Here is a 22,882-nt window from a genome sequence, read left to right on the forward strand (position 1 = left end):
CTCCACTGACTGTGTCAGCCCAGCCCTGATCTCGGACTTCTCAGGCTCCAGAACCACGAGAAATACATTTCTGCTTTTCACAAGCCACCCAGTCAGTGGCATTTTGTCATGGCAGCCGGAACAGACTGAGACAGATGGGAAAAGATACACTCTAGGAGCGGCTGTCACAAGAAAGCTTCAGTGGCCATGTTAATGCGGCAGAAGGCGGACTCCGGGGTATGGACTGTGAGAAAGGGGCACACTTTGATGTGAGTGTCGAGTCACCAAGCAGACACCACAATGCTGAGAAGTCTACGCACCTAGTAACAAATTCTCAAAACACAGAAAGTCTGAGAGGACTGAAAGAAGTAATCAAATCAAATCAGTTGAAGAGCTTACAGTCCTTTCCCAATGACGAGTAGAGCAGAAAATAAAGATGCAGCAGACCCGAGCAGCCCTGTTGTCCGACTTGACCTAATCGACATTTGCATAACAATCTCCCACCACCAACAGAACACACACTCTTCTCAAATGTGTACAAACGTCACCAAGCCAGGGGGCGCCTGGGTGGCTCAGATGACTGGGCGTCTGCTTTCGGCTCAGCTCATGATCTCAGGGTCCGAGGACTGAGCTCCCCACTGGGCTCCCGACTCCATGGCAGGTCCGCTGCTGCTTCTCCTTCTGCCTGTGCTCTGTCTCTCTCTCTCTCAAATGAATAAATAAAATCTTTTAGAAGAGAGAGAGAGAGAGTCGCTAAGATAAGCCATATTCTAAGTACCATAAAACAAAGATCAACAAATTTTAATGGACGGAAATAAAGTATGTATTTATGAAATAAAGTATGTTCTCACGGAATTGAATTAGAATTAAATATCAGAAAGATATTTGGAAACGAATTTGGAGATTAAACAACACATGTAAGTAAACAGTGGTCAAGGGAGAAATTACAAGGGAAATTAGAAACAATTTCGAGGTGAAAACAGGAGGCGGGAATGAGCAGGGTGCAGCTAAAGCAGCCCTTGGAGGGGAAATCATAGTTGCAAATGCTTGTATCAGAAAAGACAAAACAATTTCAGTTTTCACCTTAAAATACTAGAGAAAGAACACAAAATTAAACCCACAGTAGGTAGAAAGTGGATGGAGATGGAGATGGAGGGAGGCGTCATAGCTAGTTGGCCAGGCTGTTGAGCCTTGGACGCACTGCTGGAGAGCCCATGGCCAGGAGAGGGGCAGCAGGATCCTTCACGAGCTTGTTCAGAAAGAGCCTCTCCCCAGGGGAGTGTGGAGCATCCCAGGCAGCTGCTGAGGGCAGTGGGAAGTGAGATCACCAAAGACATGGCACAGCAAGCCCTTTTTTTTCCTGCCTTCCCCCACGAACCCCAAACTAAAGGAGGTCTTGACCCTCCGTTCTTCCACCGAGAATGTAGCCCACAAGCAAAAGTTTATCAGTGAACTTCCGTGAAAAAGAATTCTGCAAAGTGGACTTTATTACATTTAATTATCGAGTCAATTTTTCAGTGGGCATTTGATTCATCCGATAGTTATTTTTAAAGCTGCTATTGTGTTCTCTCTTGGGGCCAGATGTCTATGTATTCCAACTGTACCCTGTCCAAATACCCTTGCAGATATAAATTTGGCCAAGATTATATTTTCTCACCAGTTGTTAGCAAGAATAAATTCTGTCGCAGCTGTGACCCCCAGCCTTGCTCTGAGCACGTTATCAGCTGCCATATTTATTATGCATCAGCTAAAAAGTGGACTGTGTATTTAATTTTTAGCTGATACAAGGCAGTATCGGGAGTCTGTGTCCAGAAGACCGCCCGGCGGCAGGCGGTGAGCAAGCGCCAGGCCCTGGGTTGAAGCTACATGGTCAGCACCTCCAGATCCACGAATCACCAACCTCCTTGTGATTCAGGAGACCTGATCTGCACGGTCCCCACCTGACTGCAGACTGTCCCAGCCCTTGTGCGCGGGCCCCACCCCTTCCTGCAGGTCACAGTCCAGGGGTGGGGGCCTGGCCCCACCCCTCAGTGTCAAGGTCTGAGTGCCTAGCACAGCTGTGTCCCCTGCTGCCCACCCCAATTCTCAAGCACAGCGTCTCCCCGCAGCGGGGATGGACGTGGTCCGCACCTCCAGCTCCTGGATCTCTAAAGTCCTCCTCCCCTCTCTCCTGCTGCCCGCGTGGGCTGTGGGCTCAGGTACTGTGGGGGACTCCAGGAAGGCATGCTGGGGGTGTAGATGTGCTCACCTCTGAGATCATCAGGGGCCCGGAGGAGGCGTGCCCCGGACTGGGCTCCCCCTTACAACTGTCTCTCAGGGGCGTCTCTGAGCCAGCCTGCGGAGGCTGGTGTGGGCATCGCCCTCGGGGCCTGTGGGGGCCTCTGGACACTGGGCATCCTTCTGTTTGTCACCCTCTTCCTCACAAACAGAGGTAGGTGAGCACCCTTGGAGAGGGGGACGCAGGCTGGCTCGGACCATACCCCAAGCTCCAGCCTTCTTGGCTTGACCTGCTCCAGGGAGGAGGAGGGAGCCGAGCCCACGGGCCCTGGGCTCCAGCAAGGCCTTTCAGAGCTCATTGGCTTGACCGGAAGCCACACATCTGCTGTCCCTGAGCAGGCCAGCGCCTTGGGTCACCGCCTTGGACTGTGGAGCCCCTCCTGGCTTCTGTGGGCTCCGTGTGCACCCCCAGGGGCTCCCGCTGGCTTTGGCCGGTCTTTGCTGCTCCTCATGGCCCCGTGTGTCAGGGAGGGCACAGCGCTTCCTGTGGGGGCAGCCGTGGCTGTGGGAGCTGACACACATCGTGGCCTGGACCTGGGCATTCCACGTGGGGCTGACCGTGAACCTGGTGTGGGTCTGGTACAGGTTCCAAGGTACCTGGCTGTGAGAGGGAGGCCCCTCGAGGAAGGGTCCTGGCCCACAAGCCCAGCTGAGAGCCAGCTCCCTGGTCTGGGGATGTGGGCCAGGGGCGGGGCGGTGAGGGAGGAGGCGGGCAGGCGGTACCTAAATGAGGGTATAAGCAAGGGGACAGATTTGGGCCCCACTCGGGGCCCAGACGACAGTTAGGCCCGGGCCCTCCAGGGCTTGACCCCAGCCAGAGGACGCACTGGACAGACAGACTCTCCTGGATCTTGCTCACGTTCCTGCCCACCGTCCCCTTGGCTGTGGTGACCACCGTCAGTGCTGTGCTACTGATCAAGGGACGAGGTACAGGACTGGGACATACCTACCGCCAGACTACCCAGGGTCCCTGCCTCCCGCCCAGGGCTGTGATTCAGGGTCCGGTCTTCTCTATCACCTGACCTTACCAGTTCTCCAGGCTCGCTTGGCCGGGGCAGGGAGAAGGGTCGGGGGCCACATGCTGGCCTCACTCTGCTGTGGGGTGGGGTTCCATAAAGGGGGCGTTATGGGGCGGCCCTGCACCCCTCTCATCGGGGCACAGCACAGAGATGGGGCAACACTTGCCAAGCGGTGCTCTGCATGGTGGGAAGAGCCCACCATGTCCTGCTCACAGCCCTGCTGCCCCCAGGGGTCCCTGGACAAGTCGCCCTGTGCCTCAGTTTCTCCATCTGTGAAATGGTAGCCGAGGCCGCTGGAATTGCCCCCTCAGGGTCACGCAGCGCCCAACCCCACTGGCTACTCCTGAGGGAGGGGCTCCCCCAAGGGTCAGCAGCTGAGTAGGGCGGGTGAGCCGGACAGAAGGCACCGTAAAGCCTGCGGAGAGGGCGCCCTCCAGCCTTGAGCGGCCTGCTGGGGCTGGGCTGTGGGGCTGTGCGGGGTGGGCACTAAGGAGCCTGAGCGATAGCGTGAGCAGCTACCCAAAAACCTGCCTTGGGGTTCTCTGGCAAGCAGAGCGCTGGGGGAGGACACGAAGGCAGGGGAGTGGGGAAGGGGGCGGCCTTGGCCACAGCTGAGCCTCTGCTCACCTCCCTTCCTCCTAGTGCCATTCCAGCTCAGTGTTCCCGCCAGGAGGTGAGTGACCCCTCACCCCAGACCCTCCCCAGCCTGAGTCTGGAGGGACAAAGACCACCACCCTATCCACGGAGTGGGGGAGGGGCAGGAACCCCAGTTGTGGGGAAGAGATGTCATAGGTAAGGCCTGGCTTTGATTCCGAGCCTCGGAGATTGGTTCTGGCTCTGTGGGCAGAGGGGAGCCCGGAGGACACAGCACGTGAAAGGCCCCTGGGGTGCGGGTGCATCTCAGCCAGCCTCTGGGCGGACAGGGTCCCCGCCTTCCCCTACCTTGGGGCTCTGCAGCGAGGCCCCGACGCGGGGTAGGGCGCAGACTCCAGGGTGGTGCAGAGGCGCAGGGGGAGAGGACCAGGTGCTGAGCGGCGGGGAGGAGCCAGAGCTGGGCGCAGCCAGGAGGGGGTGAGGGCGGGACCCAGGCTATGGACCCGCGGGGCTGGGGCGCTGTCTGGGTGAGCCCGGCTGCTCCAGGGCTGGGCGCGGGGCCGGTGCTTCCCACGCGGCTCTCCAAACCATCCTGTCGGGACTGCAGCCATGGGAAGAAGGGAGCGTCGGGGACACTGGAGGCAGAGGAGAACATGGCGCTCGCCAGCCCTGCCCTGGGAGGAGCCACCTGGGAGCCGTGAAACCAAGACGCAGCACCGAGAAATCCGGGAGGCTGGCACGGCTGCAAACCCCGCGCCCCTGGAGCCCTCACCTGGCACCAGAGATTAAAGGGCGGAGGCCAACCAAACCCCCTCTCCCCCGCGACGGCAGTGTGGGGCCTGCAGCCCGGGAGGGGCAGGGGCGGCCTGCTGGCGTCCAGTGAATGGGGACGGTGGCCCCTGCCGGGTGCGGAGGGTGGCCAAGGGGAGAGCGCCACCAGCGGTCCTGGGAGCACAGCGCCCCTGGCTGCAGACCCCAGGCCCGGAGAGAGAAGCAAAGTCTCTCAGGGGCGGGGGAGCCCCTGCACTACAGTCGCCCAGTGTCTTCCCTGATTCTACTTGGTCTTTCCACCGGTTTCTGTAAGAAGTTGACACCAATTTCATATTAAAAACAAAAGAAAACAAATACATATGTGGGCGCCAGGTGGCTCAGTCGGTTAAACTTCCAACTGCCCCATCTCCGCTAGGCCTTCATCTCTCGGTCTCGGGAGTGCAGGTCCCACACTGGGCTCCGTGCTGGGCGGGGAGCCTGTCATTTAAGGCCGACATTCAGATGCTGTTTATGAATCAACGTTTCTTCAAAATTTTCACTCCAAGTGGAGAGCGTGCATTGTCCTGAGTGTACGTCATTTTATTCTTTCTCACAAACCTCACTTTTTCCTAGGAAGAAAACCCCTCTTCTGTGTTCGTAATTGGAAGGGGCTCTGCCCCACACCCCACGCGGCTGCGGCCAACAGTAGCAAGTCCAGAGGGAGGAGGGTCATCGCAGCACGGCAATCAGCCTCGGAACACGCGTTTCCACACAAGCCTTCCTACCGATGGGGGTTCCTTCTGGCCTGCTCCTCCCAGACTCATCAGTGGACAAGTCTCAAATCTGTCCATGCTACAGCAAACATGGACAGACGTGGGCAGTGACCTATATGACGACAGGACCAAAACAGGTGTAGACTTAAGGTGCAGGTCAAAGAGGAGAGAGAGGCACTTCTTGGACGGGTGTCTGGCAGCCTGGGAGGCGGGGGCCGCTGCAGTCAGCACCGCTCCCAGACCTATTTAATTCCGAGGCGGAATTAAATGAAGGGTTTATGGTGCTGTTTTCCACATGTCACAGCGAAAAGAGCAACAGTAAAATGCTTGGTGGACCCCTTGCTCTCCAGCCATCCCCCCAGCTAGGAAGGGAAGCTGACCCCGGGCTGGCCAGTGGGATGAGTTGAACAGATGCGCACGTGTGGGCTTAGGAGCCCCACAGAGGAAATCCCTGAGACAGAAACAGCGGACAACCCACGGCATCCGAACGGACACGATCTTCCTAGTGACCCTAACTCCCCCGGGGGCCTCCAGAACGAGTGAAGAGTCACGAAGTGCTTCGAGGAACACCAGGGGCCCCAGACAGCAGAAAAGCGGCGGGGCGCTCTGTCCCGACAAGCTAGAGGGCACCTTCACAGCGCCGGGCGGGCGGCTTGCTCACGGCTGGAGGCCGGAACGTGGGGCGCCCTCTCCCACACGGGGGCGACGGGGCTGGGAGTCCGGGCGGGGCAGACGGCGGAGGGCGCAAGTCTGGCACGTGGAGCGTGGGGGCTGCCCCGGCTGCGGGCGGCTCGGTCAGACGCCTCCGGAAGCCCAAAGCCCGCCTGCCCCGGGGCGTCCCGCACCGACTTCGCGTCGAGGGACTGGACGGACATGGCCCGAGGGGGGTCGGCCGTTGTCCGGGCGACGGGGTGGCTCCGGGAGGGCGGCCGAGTTCTGTCTCCACGGAGACCGTGCAGGCTCCGCCAACGCCACGAAAGGCCGGCGCCCCCGCCCGACGGCCAAGGCCCGGAAGGAGCCCGAAAGGAAAGAAAGGCTGGAGACGACACCCTGACCCCCAGCCTGACCCGCCCCCGCCAATCCTCGTGGCCCGGGGCCGCGTCCCACCCCGCCAGAAGACTCGGGCCGGGGCAAGGCAGGGGTTAGGCTGGAGGCGCAGGCCGGGGGCACCGCCGTCCCGCGCACGGGCGCCCCAGGCCGCGGCCCATGGCGCCCAAGAAGAAGCGCGGGCCCGGCGCGGGGCGGCGGCCGGGCGCGGCGGGAGACGGCGCCGAGCCGCGGCTGTCGGAGCGCGGGCAGTACCTGCGGCGCGAGCACGGGCTGCTGTCGGAGCAGCTGCGCGCCTGCGAGGCGCGCGTGGACCAGGTGCTGCGGGAGAACGCGGGCCTGGACCGCGAGGCCGCGCGCCTGCGCGAGGAGAACCGGCTCTACGCCAGCTACGTGAGCGCGCGCGCCCAGCGCTGCGCCCGGGCCGTCGTGCGGCTGGACGAGCAGAACCGCGTGGACCTGACGCAGATCCACTGGCAGCGCGCCGAGCTGGCCTCGCTGTTCCGCGGGCGCGAGGACGGCGTGCGCGCGCAGCTGCTGGACATGGAGGCGCGCGCGGCGCGGATGGCGCGCCAGGTGCAGGAGCTGCGGCCCTACAAGGCTAGTGAGCGCGCCCCGGGGGGGGGGGGGGGGGGGGGGCGCGCGCCGCGCGGCCCCGCGCTGACCCGCGTGCCCCCTGCCGCCGCAGGAGCTGCAGCTGGAGCAGTTGGCGCGGATCCGCGCGCTGGAGCGCGAGCTGCTGCACATGCGCGTGGAGCACACGCAGCTGCTGCACCGCGTCAAGGGCCGCTTCCTGGAGGACAAGGCGGCCTTCGAGCGCGAGGCGCGGCAGCGGGTGCAGTCCCTGGCGCGGCGCGCGGAGCGGGAGGCGGCGCGCGCGCTCGTCCTGCACACGCAGGCCGTCCGGGCGGACAACGCGCGCCTGCGGCGGGAGCTCCTGCGGCTCCTGCGCTGGGCCCAGCTGCTGCACGACACGCGGCGCCGGCTTCTGGAGCAGCGGGAACAGCTGCGGCGCGAGCACGAGGACGCCCGGGACCTGGCGCGGGTGCATGGCTGGCTGCGCCGGGGCCGCGACGGACCGCCGCTGTGGCAGCCGCCGCCGCCGCCCGCCTCGCGTCCCGGGTCCTCCGCCCCCTCCACAGCGCCATCGAGCGTGGCTCCTCGGGCCCCGTCGCGCGCGGGCTCCGGGTCACTGTTCCCGTCGCACGTGGGCCCCAGGATCCCATCGCAGGCCCCGTCGAAGGCCGGTTCACGGGTTCCATCCCAGCACTCATCGCGCGCGGACTCCCGGGTCCCGTCCCTGATCCCGCCCCACCGGGGCTCGCGGGACCCGTCCTTGACCGTGTCGCGCCCGGGCTCCCGGGTCGCGTCCCTGATCCCGCCCCACCGGGGCTCCCGGGACCCGTCCTTGACCCCGTCCCGCCCGGGCTCCCGGGTCGCGTCCCTGATCCCGCCCCACCGGGGCTCCCGGGACCCGTCCTTGACCCCGTCCCGCCCGGGCTCCCGGGTCGCGTCCCTGATCCCGCCCCACCGGGGCTCCCGGGACCCGTCCTTGACCGTGTCGCGCCCGGGCTCCCGGGTCGCGTCCCTGATCCCGCCCCACCGGGGCTCCCGGGACCCGTCCTTGACCCCGTCCCGCCCGGGCTCCCGGGTCGCGTCCCTGATCCCGCCCCACCGGGGCTCCCGGGACCCGTCCTTGACCCCGTCCCGCCCGGGCTCCCGGGTCGCGTCCCTGATCCCGCCCCACCGGGGCTCCCGGGACCCGTCCTTGACCGTGTCGCGCCCGGGCTCCCAGGTCTCTTCGAGGTTCCCCTTACCTGGGCCCGCACACAGCACGACTCCCTCCGCTCAGCCTGTCCTGGGCCCAGGCTCTTCCCGTCCCGCGGTCGAAGGAGACGGCGGGCGCTGACGCGCGGCGGAAGGCGAGTGCGGGCGAGCCGGCTCGGCCAGCGGGCGCGCGCGGGGCAGGTGAGCGCGCGGCGCCCGCGGACTGCGTGAACGTGAACGCGGTGTTAATAAAGGTGTGACCTGCCCTCCTGGCTCTGGCGCCACTGGGACCACTCACTCTGGCTTCCAGTTCCCTAACTGCGCGGTGGCCTGAAGCGTTCCTCACCTCCTCGGCTGGCCCCAGCTGCCCCGCAAGCGGGCCACACCGGTATCCTCCCGCCGGCGCTGGCAGAGACGGACGTCGCCCGCACGGACAGAGGCTGCCAGAGCAGGAAAGGAGGCCAGCGGTGGGGAGCTGGGCGATCACGGGTTGTAGCCCGGAGGGCCAGCGTGCGATGACCTGCGGTCAGGACAGCCACTGGGGCGGGGGCGGGGGAGAGTGGGGCTGCCACCAAGGGCCACGGGAGGAGTAATTTTTAATATAATTTCCAACAGAGAAAAGTTGCTGAGTACAGAGAACTCCCGTTTACCGAGATTCCGTCCCCAGGTCTGTGTCTGCATTTTTCCCTGAACCACTTGAGATTCGGTTCAAGACATTATGCCCCTTCAGTTAAAGGATTTAAAAATCCTTAGTGTTCCTTAGCACAAGAATGTTCTACCTTACCCCGGTACGATGACCCAAATCTGAAAATTTAGTACAGAGAAAACAGTATTCGCTAAGCCCCAACTCCTACGAAAATGTCGGCTGTCCCGCTCTCCGGGGCGCTGGGGGATGCTGTTCAGCTCTCCCGCCGTGTGCCCAGGCTGGCCAGTGGGATGCCCCTCGGTTGTGGCTATGGGAGGTCCAGCAGCTCCTGGAGGAGGCCAGGTCCCGCATACTGTCAGTACTGACCCAAGGGCTGGGAACTTCATCCTGACCACTGAGGGAAGGTTCTTACAAATCCGGGGTCTTTGGTTGCACCCTGGGGCCAGCGCCTGCTAGGCCCAAGCAGGAGGTGGTTGCGGCCTGGGCACTCCAGGTGCCTGGGAGGGCAGGACTGGGGGAGCCTTGGGGACTCGCCGGGGCAGCTGCCTCCACCGTGGCAGGGGTCCGAGCAGCAGGTCCTGATGGCCCGGTCAGCCTTAAAATAAAACTGCCGGTTACTCTATAGAAACAGGTTTGCTCAGCATCAAAGACCAAGACCAGCCGTGGGGACACAGTTTCAGAGAAGGAACGGGCGCCGGCGGGCAGCTGTAAGGAAAAAGCCCGCCGGCCAGAGGAGTGCAGTGGTTTCTTTCTTTTTTTTTTTTTAAGATTTTTAAATTTATTTGACAGGCAGAGATCACAAGTGGGCAGAGAGGAAGGCAGAGAGAGAGGAGGAAGCAGGCTCCCTGCTGAGCAGAGAGCCCGATGAAGGGCTTGATCCCAGGACCCTGAGATCATGACCCGAGCCGAAGGCCGAGGCTTTAACCCACTGAGCCCCCCAGGCGCCCCAAGTGCAGCAGTTTCTTGAGGACGAGCTGTTGGTGGGGTGGAGAGGAAGCTGGTCTTCCTCCTGTGGGGTCCAAGCTGCAGTGACTGCAAGGTCTCCGCGGGGTCCTGGAGGGCGAGGCCGGCCGTGAGCGCTGCTCCTGGTGGGACGAGGCCGCCGTTGGTCCCCCAAGTACAAGCACTCTGGCAAGGGCTCAGCATTTCTCTTTAAAAGGAACTGGCGGGGGGGCGCCTGGGTGGCTCAGTGGGTTAAGCCTCTGCCTTCGGCTCAGGTCATGATCTCAGGGTCCTGGGATAGAGCCCTGCATCGGGCTCCTTGCTTGGCGGGGAGCCTGCTTCTCCCTCTCCTTCTGCCTGCCTCTCTGCCTGCTTGAGATCTCTCTGTCTCTGTCAAATAAATAAATTTTTTAAAAAAATCTTTAAAAAGAGGGAAGGGAAATTGTTATGGATTAACAGACTTAAGATACTTTTCCACTAAATGCAACATACAGACCGTGTTCAAACCCCCATTCTAATTTGAAGTGTTGAATCAAGATGAAGTGCTTTGGTACTCATGAAGCTAGTAAGCAGTGGTACTCCTGGCAACTGAAACTCCAGTCTCTCCTCTGCCCAGACACCCCATTCTCAAGACCCTCTAGTGCACTGATTCCCATAAAACACCTCCCTAAGAGACATCACTCGGACTGGGCATTTGTCCATTTCTCCGTGTAGTTCGGTCATTTTTACTTTATGTATTTTGAAGCAATTGTTAATTGCATAGGAGTTTAGAACGCTTCCTGTAGTTCCTTCCTATAGTATGGGGGGTGCAGCTCTCTCACCGGCCTGCACTGTTCTCCTTTGCACCCCTGCCCACAGCCTGTTTGTATTAAGATGGCTGCTCGAGCTTTCTTCTGGTTTGTCTTGCATGCCACTTTTTTTTTTAAGATTTTATTTATTTATTTGATAGAGATCACAAGTAGGCAGAGAGACAGGCAGAGAGAGGAGGAAGCAGGCTCCCCACGCAGCAGAGAGCCCGATGCGGGGCTTGATCCCAGGACCCTGGGACCATGACCTGAGCCGAAGGCAGAGGCTTTAACCCACGGAGCCATCCAGGCCCCCCTGCATGCCCCTTTCTATTGGTGTCCATTTTATATTTCAGATGTGTCCCTAGTAACAGTTATAAGTGGTGCTTATTATTTTAAATACAGTCTAACAGGGGCACTTGGGTAACTCATTTGGTGAAGCATCTTTCTTTGGCTCAGTTCATGATTCTAGGGTCCTGGGATGGAGCCGGATGTCAGGCTCCCTGCTCAGCGGGGGATCTGCTTCTCCCTCTCCCTCTGCCCCTTCCCCGGACCCCCTGCCCCCTCACTCTGTCACTCTCTCTTAAAAAAGTAAAAAAAAAATCTTAAAAAAATACAGTCCAACAATCTTCATCGTTTAACTACACACTGTAGTTATTTTATAATCGTTGATTTGCAGTATTGGTAGTTTTTTAAAAATATTTATTTATTTATTTGACACAGAGAGAGAGAGAGAGCACAAGCAGGCAGAGAGGCAGGCAGAGAGAGGCGGAAGCAGGTCTCCGCTGAGCAGAGAGCCCGACGCAGGACTCGATCCCAAGACTCTGATCATGACCTGAGTCAAGGCAGTGGATTAACCCACGAGCCACCCAGGTGCCCCTATTGGTAGTTATTTTTTTAAAGATTTTATTTATTTGAGAGAGAGCATGTGTGTGCAAGCGGGGAAGGGGCATGCAGAGGGCAAAGCAGACTCCCCACAGAGCAGGGACCCCCCCCACCACCAAACTAGGCGATGTGGGGCTGGATCCCAGCTGAAGGCCCACGCTTAATCCACTGAGCCACCCGGGGGCTCCCAGTGGGTTTTTTTTTCCCCCCAGTTTATTTTATGCTTTGTGTTTTCTTTCTCTTTTCATGTTTCATTTGTTTTCCTCTACTTGTATGGAAACCAACACTTCTTCTCCTCTTTTAGTTCTCACTTGACAAATGGGAACATGGGCATTTAAGTTCATAATTCGTAATCCCTCCTCCTAACCCTCAGAATGCTTTAAATTTCCATCATACCTTCCCAGTCTGGGGAAAAAAAAAAAAAAAAAAAAAAACAAAGACAAAAAAACCCCCAAACCTTCCTGGTCTAGAAGCTACTGAGAACAAGATGACCCACAAATCAGACATCATTACTTTCCTTGTGAAAATTCATCTAGCTTCGTACTCCCCATGTGAGATGCGGCTGTGTGTGTGTTGATTTGACAATGTTGACTTTAAAAGTCCTGCTGAGCCGGTTCTGCCGCTCCCTTGTCCTTGTGCAGCTTTCTGGCCTCTCTCGTCTAAACAAGCTGCTAAAACTCAGCCGTGGTCTGCCCTGTCCAGCTGCTGCCCTGAAACCACTAGGAGGATGGAGGAGAGTGGGACCCCTCAGGCCCCTGAGGCTGGGCCACACGGGACACCCAGCCTACAGGAGGCCCACTGGGGAATCGACCCAACCGGGCATCTGCAGTCCAGGCCTCCCTCAGATTGTCGTGACTGTCCTCCTCTGTCCCCTCAGCACCTGCCCACTGCTCTGTGGCTCCGGCCCTAAGTCCTGTGGGGTTTTCCCCATCGGTGCCTGAATCCCTTGCCCTGGGACTTCCAGGCCAGCCCAGAGAGTAGGGATCACCCACAGCCATGCTCTGTCCCCTCCCAGAAGACAGCCAATGACCTTGTTCAGCTTTCAAATAAAATAAACTAATAGCATAGAGAAAGGATAAGTCTTTATAATGATGTAAAGAAAAAGGCCAACCACACACCAGGATAAGCAGGGGCATGACCTGGAGAAGAAGCCCCCCTCCCCCACACTGCCCAGCCTCAGAGGGGAGAAGAAGCGTCGTGGGGGGCGGGGAGCAGAGCGTGGAGGGCGCCCCGGCCGGTGCTGCTCCTCCGTCTGAAGCGGGCAGGCTTCGATTCCGCTGTCTCCTAGGACCCTGTTCCGCTGTGTGTTGTGTATCGAATTGTGTCCCCCCAAAAGACACGTTCAAGTCCTAGCTTCGAGTGCGAGCTTATCTGGAAACAAGGCTACAGCACTCACATGGGTGCAGGGTGGGCCCTCGTCCAGGGGGATTAGTGTCCTTGTAAGAAGACGGGCACATGAAGACAGACGCAGGACACCCCTGACGGCAGAGGCAGCGCCAGAGCCGCACTTGTGGGCCAGGGCGCCCCGGGTGTCACCGGCACCCCTGGACGCAGGAAGTCCCCGGAAAGACTCTCCCCCTCAGGCTTCAGGCGCAGCACGGCTTCCACCGGGGCCTCGGGCTTCCGGCTGCAGTACCCAGACGACAAATTTCTGTCATCTTCAGCCACCCCAGGAAACTGCCCCAGCCCCTGTGCACACACACGGCGGCACAGTCGGCACAGACGTGTCCTCGAGCAGGACGCATAGTACGGAAGCCTGTGACGGTGTTGAGGGGACGGGGACGGGGACAAGGAAGGTCCACGGCCAGACCAACCCGGCACCTGTGGACGGACGTGGGGCTCCGCAAGCGTGAGGCAAACAAACGGAAATCACAGGCTCATTCACGCAGCATTTGACAAGCCCTGGGGGACCCCCTCCAGCAGTCACAGAATTCCCCTGGGGACGGGGACAGAGGCCGGGATCTCCCGCTTTCCGCTCTGCCTCCCGCTGTATTCAGTGAGGCTTGTGTTGCACTGTAACGGGGAATAAATGTCACCAAAACAACATGCACTTGGCTCTCTTTTCTAGACAAAAGTCGCCGGAGTAATTGATCAAGGGAACCAGAACCTCACCGCACCCTCCCCAGGGTGACTGTCTGCAGCTTCTCATCGGACACTCAGACCCTCGGCCTCCCGGTGAAGGGCTCTCAAAGGGTCACAAAGGACAGGGATGAAGGAGCGACACTACACCACCTGGGCTTTCTAGGACCCAAATGGGGGGCCCGGGCTCCCGAGAAGGCCAAAGATGGGATGGCAGGCAGCTGCTGGGGGGAGAACGTGTGCTCAGGGAGGTAGGACCTCCATGTGGCACACAGGGCCCAGGGAGAGGGGTGGACGGCCGGCCCCCAGTGGCACGTGTGTTCTGGCCCAAGGTAGGCTCGCGTCCTCCGTCCCAAAAACTGCAGATGAAAGAGGCAGCATAGGGGCACCTGGGTGGCTCAGTGGGTTAAGCCACTGCCTTTGGCTCAGATCGTGATCTCAGGGTCCTGGGATCGAGCCCCGCATCGGGCTCTCTGCTCACAAGGGGGCCTGCTTCTCTCTTTCTTACTCTCTCTGCCTGCCTCTCTGCCTACTTGTGGTCTCTCTCTGTCAAATAAATAAATAAAATCTTTTAAAAAATGAAATAAAAATAAAAGAGGCAGCATAATGGGGGCAGCGCACTGCGGCCAGGCTCACCTTCTCTGAGAAGGCTGGTACTTCCTCTCACAGGTCACTCTGCCCCTAGGGACGTGGGGATATTGTCCAAACCTGAGCTCCGTGCTCCGTGGCTGGCATACAACGGGCGCACAGAGTGCGTGGATGGAGACGAACAGGCCCAGGGGGCTGCGAGACCCTCACACCTCCACAAGTGCAGACGCGCCCGGGGTGCACGGCTGAGGGGTCTTCCGGGGAAGTGCAGGACGTCGGCGGTGTCCACAGGGATCTGGTGGGAGCTGCCAGCTGGTGCGCTGGTGCTCGTCCCCAGGTCTCCTTACGAAGCTCCTGGAACAGAGGGTTCTCAGGAGAGACGAGTGAGGGGCTGGGGAAGGCCTCAGGGAGGAGGAACCGCATTCAGTGGTAGGTCATGCCTCGCCCAAGCACTAGCGTGTCCCCATCCGTCTTTCCGTCCGCCTTTGGTGGCAGCGAGGGCTGAGATGCAGACCTCGCCATGGCCTTCCGTGGCCACACTCTGTGAGCCCCGCAGGAGCCGTGCCCGTCACTCGGTGTACCCCAGCATCTGCCCACAGAGCCGAGCACAGACAACTTCAGACGGGACGCGGCCTGCCGGTGCAGCCCAGCCAGCCGGGCCGGGTGAGCGAGGGGCCGCGTGGAGCCTGGCCCTGCCCGGCCCCACCGCCCGGAGCACCCGCATGGCCCACTCGCATCCTGCGGGCACGTCATCGTCTTCGGACGGAACGCAGCTGGCCGCACAGCTCCGTGTCGCTCCCGCTTCATTCCACACGATTGCGTCAAGAAGTGAGAGACGAAAACCCCGAAGCAGGTGAGCAGACAGCCGGTTCCCGCAGGACAGAGCGGGGCGGAGTGTCGTCCTCAGCGCCTCCTGCCCACGGATCCGGGTCGGGCTGCTACAACCCGCGCTCAAATGCCCTTCGAAGGCCTTCGCCGCTCCATGCCTCGGCGGGAACACACCGGCCACCTCCCCGCCCGACGGCTCCGAACAGCGGCTGTGGCCCCTGGCTTCACTCGCCCCACCAGGCCCATGCTGTGGGAGCAGCGTCTTTCTGCAGCGGCTCTGCGGCCGGACTGACCCAGAGAGGCTCCTGCCATGAACCCAGTTGTCCCCCCAGATTCCTACGTTGAAGCGCCAACCCCGGTGTGCTGTGCTTGAAGGTGGGGCCGTGGGCAGGTGATCGGGGCCGATGAGGCCATGAGGGCGGGCCCCACGGAGGCGTTTGTGCCCCGCTAAGATCGGACGGCAGAGCTCCCCGCACCACCAGGTAAGAACACAGCGAGGAGGGGGCCGTGTGCAGGCCAGGAAGTGGGTCCTCGCCAGAACCCAGCCCTGCCGGCACCCTGGTCTCGGACTTCCAGCCTCCAGGGCTGCGAGAAACCCGTGGGCTGCGTGGGCTGCCCAGCCCGCGGGGTTGTGTGACGGGGCCGAGCACAAGGACCGATTCTGTCACTCGAAGGCTTAGCGGCTGTTCTCACTCATCTCCAGTACGTCTTTCTTTATTTGTATTTATTTCTTATTTTTAAAAGATTTTATTTATTTATTGGACAGACAGAGATCACTTGTAGGCAGAGTCTCAGGCAGAGAGAGAGGAGGAAGCAGGCTCCCCGCTGAGCAGAGAGCCCGATGCGGGACTCGATCCCAGGACCCTGAGATCATGACCTGAGCTGAAGGCAGAGGCTTACCCCACTGAGCCCCCCAGGAGCTCCCATCTTTCGAATGAATGAATAAAAGAATGAACGTGTTTATTTATTTACTCACGTACATACTTCGGAGCGCGAGCAGTGAGCCAGGCTGGGGCAGCGGGAGACAATCGCAAACAGACCGTGGGCAGACTCTGGGCTCAGCAGTGCTCCTGAGAGCAGAGGCAGGGGCGAGGCCCAAGGACCAGTGGATCCCACGCAGGCCTATGTCACCGAGTACCAGGGTCTGGCCACAGGACACCAGGAGACCACCGTTCCCAACGGCCCTTGTTCGCGACCGTGAGCAAACACGCAGCAGGCCCCGAGCGCGGCTGGAGAGGCCGCGGGGGACGGCAGCCACGCAGCCAGGGCCGCTCGCGGAGGGTCTGCGGAGCACAGCTCTGGCCGCGAGCTCTGGCCAACCAAGGCGGCTTTCCTGACCCTCTGAAGTGCTCTCAAGTGACACAGGTGCTGGCCGCAGGGGGTCGCGGGGGGTCACGGGGCACAGGCTGGAGGGCCTCAGGGGAGAGGAGAGAAGCTACCAGAGGAAAGGCTGTCCCCTCGGCTCAAGTCAGTTGAACAAGGGACTCACTCCAGCAACGTGACACAGGAGGGACAGAGGAGCTAAAACTGCAAACGGCAGAAAACAGAAGATCGAGTCCAGCGCCCCCCACCGTTGCCTCATAGCCAGGTGAGCTCCAAGGGCCCAGCGGGCAGGCTCTGGGACAGTGCAGGGAGCTGGGGCGTCCCAGCAGCAAGGCCCTGCCAGGGGCTCCCGGGGCCCGGAAGCTGTGCAGCCCTGCCTGGTTCTGGGCCACTCACCCTCCAGGCCGTAAGCGTCCTTCCAACTGGGTCTCTGACCTGGGGATCTGCACCAGCCAGCATCTCCCACACCCGAACTGCAGGCCGCACTGCCCTCCTGTCCCGCCTCACACCGTCCCGCATGCTTGGTACTCCCCAGGGAAGCCCTCGGTACAGGAACGCGGCCGCTGCACCCGCGGTGTCCTGCAGCCCAGCTCACAAAGCAGCTGCACACCCCACTGCTCCACTGCGAGAGGAAAAGGCCATCAGCGGATGCCCTGGGCAGCAACTCCTCTGGGCTTCCCGAAATTCCCGCCTCTCCCTCTCCTCAACCCACGGCTCAGCTCACTGTTGCAGGAGAGACGAGGTCTGGTCTGGGACCATGGAATCCTTCTCCAAAGACAGAAAAGATACTGTTTCCTTTGCACACAACAGAGCAAGCATGCCAGGGCTCAGGCCAGCCCGTGGGCGGTCCTCCAGAGAAGTCACCCCGAAGCAGAGACAACAGAAATGGAGAAGGGAATGGGGGCATCACGGGAAGCCAGATAGGCTCTCCCCACATGACCCTGCTGTTGAGAAAGGCCCACGGAAGTTTCCCACAGCTTGAAAGCTAACCGTGGAAAGGTCTGACGGAGGAAGATGGGGCCGCCTCCAGGGGGGCATGGAGAAATGCCCTTGGCCAGAGTCGGCCCAGGATGGCCCCTTTCCAGCACCCAGGACAAGAACCCGGGTTCCCAGCCCCCTCAGCCTGGCCTCGAGGTTCCAGGGCCAGCACCAAACAGGTTCTGGAGGCCAACGGCACAGCCCTTACCCCGCGAGGCCAAGCTCCTGAAATGGCCCGGCAGCAGCCCCAGGAGAGGCCCCGCTGGCCGAGGTCCAGACTCTGCCACTCTTGCCGAGAACTGTGCGCGCACGTCCTCCAAGGTCCCTGCGAGGCTCCTGTGACATAGACACCTCGCACCAGGAGCAGGACGTCAGACACGGCCTCTCTGGAGGCTGCAGGACAGTGAGAAATGAGAAAGCTAAAACTCGCGTGTTCAGGCTGGAAGAAAAGAAGGGGGACGGTCCCCAAGGAAGAAGAACCTCAAGAGGCCTGAAGCTTCGCCAGGGAAGACGCCTGTGGCGGGCTGTGTGCGTCCCCCCAAACTCACATGTGGAATCCCTGACTCCCGGGATGGTTGTAGTCGAGGGTGTGGCCTCTAAGAGAGTGATTATGGTTAAAGGATCCTAAGGATGCGTCTCTGATCCCACAGGGTTAGCGTCCTTGTAAGAGAAGACACCCCAGAGCTTGCTCCCTCTCCCGCGGCCTGCAATCCATGAGCCAGGAAGTGGTTCTCCGCGGGGCGCAAGCAGGCAGAGAACGGATGCGGGACTTCTAGCCCCCAGAGTGGGGAGAAACACATAAAACGCGCCCCCAGGACAGGGCTGTGGCTGCTCTTGCCAGCCTAAAGCCGAGGAGAGCGGTTCTCTAGGACATCTACCATGGTCTTTTTTTTTTTTTTTTTTTTTAAGATTTACTTATTTATTTATTTTTTTTTAAAAGATTTTGTTTATTTGACAGAGATCACAAGTAGGCAGAGAGGCAGACAGAGAGAGAGAGAGGGAAGCAGGGCCCCCGTTGAGCAGAGAGCCCCATGTGGGACTCGATCCCAGGACCCCGGGATCATGACCTGCACCGAAGGCAGCGGCTTAACCCACTTAGCCACCCAGGCGCCCCTACTTATTTATTTTAGAGAGAGTGAGAAAGCAGGGAGAGGGGCCCGAGAGAGCGAGAGAGAGGTCCTCACGCAGACTCCACGCTGAGCGGGGAGCCTGACGTGGGGCGCGGTCCCAGGATCCTGACATCACAGCCTGAGCTGCAATCAGGAGTCAGAAGCCCCCACCTCCCATGGTCTTCATCTAAATGGTCACCCTCCCCCCAACTCCACAGATAAGAGCCGCGGGCTGGCAGCCGCTGGTCTCTGAAGCCACCATCAGAAACCCCTCCCCATGGAGGCGCTGGGTGCTGGGGGCTCACCTGGGGCACGTCCATGGGGAGACGGGGGACGGTGGGGCTGGGGTGGCTCTGGAGAAAGGCAGGTGCAGAGAAGCAGATGATCTGGGGAGACGACAAGTGAGCGAGGCTGTAGTCCCGGGGCCCCGCCTGACCTGAGCTGCACCTGCTCGGTGGACAGGGGAGTCAGGAAACACGGGGCTCACGACTGCTTCTGCAGGGTCTGCTCCAGAGCAGAAGTCACCGCTGAGGGTGGGGAGGGGCCAGCATCACTGCAGAAAACAGGACAGCTGGGGTGACTGAGTTTTACCTTCCATACGCACGGACCTGGACATTCCAGAGAGCAAGGCATGGTGGGGCACTGAAGGCTGGAAGCCGGCAGCTCCGCTGCATCCATGGACCTGCAGAAGTAGGGGCTAAGAGTCCACTGAGGCAGCCTGGGTTCCTCTGCAGGACACGAGCCCAGACAGCCCACGCCCAGGGCACTGCACGCAGAGACGTCCTCCTGCACTTCCCCCATGGACAAGGACCCATCGCAGCCTTCCCCAGGAACCATGGGCATCCTTCCCGGGGCTGGGCACTAAGCTACCCCTCCCCTGCACTGGGCGGCTGGGGTCTGCTCAGCTCCAGCTTCGCCCCCAGCTTCACCCCCAGCTCTGCTCAGAGCCACCACGTCTCCTGCCGCCAGGCGCTCCTGTGCCTTTCCCAGGCAGCACAGGGGCCCCGAGATCCAGGAGAGGCTGGTCCCCAAGATGCCCCGAGAAGAGACAAACCAGCGGGAGGAAGGTGCCTAGTTCCCCATCCCGGGAATGAAAGAACGAGACCTCACTCCAGATCACACACACCAACGGCGGCGTGAAGGGCCCTGCACGGCAAAGGTCCATCGAGGTCAGCGACTGGGTGAAACGCATAAATTCCCTTAAAAGCACATCGTGAAACTGAGAAAAGAGAAAGAAACACGGTTCCCCTGGAGAAAAGAGCAGCCCCAGCTGGCTCATGGGCCAACTCCACCAAACCCTTAAGGAGAAGCAGCGCCCATGTCCGAAGCCCCCGAGAGACCAGCGGACGGGCAACGACCACCTGCTTGGCTCTTGGCAGCCTGCAAAGCCTGGACGCCAAAACCTGACAGATGTTACGGAAAAGTACAGGACCATCTCTCTCTTCAGCACACAGACATTATGTTCTTAAAGATTTATTTATGGGGTGCCTGGGTGGCTCAGTGGGTTAAGCCGCTGCCTTCGGCTCAGGTCATGATCTCGGGGTCCTGGGATCAGTCCCCGCATCGGGCTCTCTGCTCAGCAGGAAGCCTGCTTCTCTCTCTCCCATACCCCCTGCTTATTTATTTATTTGAGAGAAAGAGAAAGAGCAGGAGCAGGGCAGGGGCAGAGAGAGAGTCTCAAGCAGGCTCCCCACAGAGCACGGAGCCTGGGGGGGGGGGAGGGGGGCTCAATCGCACGACACTGAGATCATGACCTGAGCCAAAATCTAGAGTCAGAGGCTTAACAGATGGAACCACCCAGGCACCCCCGCCACACACGTTCATAACAAAACATCAGGAAGCCCGATACAGCAACATGTACAGAGAACTCTAGGTCACAACCAAGTGGAGTCATCCAAGAATGCAAAGTCGGTTTGATCTCCGTGCGCTGGAGGGGGGCACTTGGGGCTGGAAGGGCGGGAGAATGTCGGCGTGCTGGGGAGCGACAACCTTGTGAGCCGCGCTTGCGCAGTCGCCTCCTGGAGACTGCAGGACCCTCCCCACTCACGTCTGCCTCGCTTGCCCCCCTTCTCCCGGCAGCTACCCCCTCTGAATGTTGTGTTCAGCTGCAGATTTTCTTTATGTTTTCACAAGCAAGGTGTTAGCCTTATTCAAAATGGCTTCCCCAGCTGTTCCTAAATCATTTGAAAAGGAGGCAACACAATCACCCACTTTGACAGGATGAGGAGGGACGCCCAGGGGCCAGGTCGGTTAGGTGTCCGACTCCTGGTTTTGGCTCGGGTCATGATCTCAGGGTTGTGAGATGGAGCCCCATGTCGGGGGCTTCATGCTAATCCTGCTTAAGATTCTCTCTCTCCCTCTGTCCCTGCCCCCCCCTTAAAAACACAGAACGAATGAGAAAACCCAATCAAATAATAGGATTACCTCAAGAGAAGCAGAAAAGGCATTTGTTAAACTTCAGCATCCAATTCCAATGAAAACTCTTAACAAGGAACTCAGGAGAGCTTCCTCCACCAGACAGACCTGCAGCCAGTGTCATGTTTAACAAATACTGAACACCATCCCTCTCAGATCCCGAATAAGGCAAGGCTGACCATTCCCCGCTTCCCCTCAGCTTCTTGAAGGTCCAAGCCAATACGAGAGAGGAAGAAAACTCCAGCCCTCAAGACAACAGAGAAGGAAGTGAAACTTACTATCCAAAGATGACGTAACTGTTTCTAGGAAAATCCTAAGAAATCTTCACACAAACACTAGAGCTAATGAGTGAATTTAGTGAGGTCAAAGAACATAAAATTCCCTTATGTTGCTACTAGCAACGAATACTGGGAAAGTGAAATAAAAATTTTAAAAGTAACAACCACGAAAAGTCAAACACTTAGTGTGGTGTAAGGAATCCCTGGTTCCCGGCACAAAACTGGGGCCCGTGGCACTTCCTGAACGACTGGAGCGTCTTGTGTCCCACAGAGCCCTCTCCCGGCTTCTGCTAATGCAGTGACTGGAAAAGGCCCTTTGAACCACAGGACAGGGGCAACCAGAGGACTGGAATTTTTGGTCCCCCTGACCGCCTCCCCCCACCCCACCCCCGCCATCTCCACCCCCCCGGCCACCGCTGGATGGAGACTCCATCACCCAGGGCTCACGACCTCGTCATCACGCCCACATAACGACGCTCCACGAACAGCAGAAAGGAACAGGTCTGCAGAGCCTGCAGGCTGGCGACCTCCCGGAGGGGAGCGGAGCGCTCAGAGCACCCGGGAGCTCCGGGCCTCTCTTCCTCCGGCAGTTCCTGGGTGGCGCCGCGGAAGGAGGGACGCGCGAGCCTCCACGCCCAAAGGTACCAACAGCGCGAAGCAAACCTGACGGCTCACGTCAAGCGAGCGACAACCGTACGCGGGTGTCACGCTCCCACCGTCCCCGGGGCTCTAGAAACCAACGCCTCCGCGCGCGGACCCACCGCAGGCACGTCCAGGCGGACTGCGCACCGGGTGCGGGAACGCGAAGGGCCTCAAAGGACCGACCTTGAAAACCGAAGCGGGAAGTGGTGCAGCTCGATTCGAGGACGAGTCAAGCGCCCGTGGAGACGCGAGGCGGGGACGGAGGGCGCGCTGCACCTACAGGCAGGGTCCGCGCGGTCAGCCGCACCCGCGCAGCGCGGGGCAAAGGCAAGGGCTGCTTCGAGGGTTCAGGGCTCCGGAGCCGGCGGGGAGGCGGTAAGCAGAGCAGAAAGAGCAGGAGCAGGGCAGGGGCATGGTCACCGGATCACGACAGGGCGGACCGCGGCGCACAGGCGGAGGCCGAATCCGGAGACTCCCAGAGAGCAGAGAAGCGCGGGTCACCGTGGGGCCCGCGCAGGTTCCTTCCCGCGGCCTCAGGACGCTCGGACCACTAGGTTCGGCGTCATCAAACCCGAACCTCTCGCCCGCGCAGGGGAGTCGGGGAGAGGCCGCAGGCGGAGGGACCCCGACGCGCACCTGCCGGAAGGACCCGCACGCAGAGCCCGACGTCCCGCACGGCGGCGGCGGAAACGAAACGCTGAAACCGGGAAGAGCACGTGAGCGCCTCCCCGAGGGACCCCGGCCGGTCCACAAGCATGACCTCGGCGGGAGGACGAAGCCGGCACTTCCCGGGACCCGCAGCGGCGCCGACACCGCCGCGCAGCGGGAGCAGCCACGCCGGGGGACCGGTCAGCGATGCTGAACCGGAGCGGGTGCGCCAGGCGGGGCGCGCAGCAGGGGCGTGGTGGACGCGGGGTGGTTTGGGGTTCGCCGAGGCAGACCCGGGCGGTGACGCGGCGCGCGCGGGGACACTCGCCCTCCCAGCGGGGCCGCGGGGGAGGCGCAGGGAGCGCGTCGTGGACACGCGCGTGCGTGGGACACTGAGGCCGCAGCGAGACGGAGTCCGGATCCCAGCGGGACGGGGGCAGGGACTGGAGGGGTGACCGCTCGAAGGACCTTCCCGACCCGTCCAGCCGCCGCCCAGGGCCTCCACACACCGCCCCGCGTTAGTGCCGCCG

General features: G+C 60.6%; 1 protein-coding gene across 1 annotated transcript; it reads left to right on the forward strand.

The window, feature by feature from the left end:
- Positions 1-6,598: 6,598 nt before the first annotated feature.
- CCDC166 (coiled-coil domain containing 166) lies at positions 6,599-8,702 on the forward strand. Its single transcript, XM_044246951.1, has 4 exons — positions 6,599-7,039; positions 7,128-8,234; positions 8,332-8,460; positions 8,571-8,702. The coding sequence occupies exons 1-4, from the start codon at positions 6,599-6,601 to the stop codon at positions 8,700-8,702; spliced, it is 1,809 nt and encodes a 602-aa protein (XP_044102886.1).
- Positions 8,703-22,882: the final 14,180 nt, after the last annotated feature.

Source organism: Neovison vison, chromosome 4 (assembly GCF_020171115.1).
Source record: "Neovison vison isolate M4711 chromosome 4, ASM_NN_V1, whole genome shotgun sequence".
NCBI classification, from domain to species: domain Eukaryota; kingdom Metazoa; phylum Chordata; class Mammalia; order Carnivora; family Mustelidae; genus Neogale; species Neogale vison.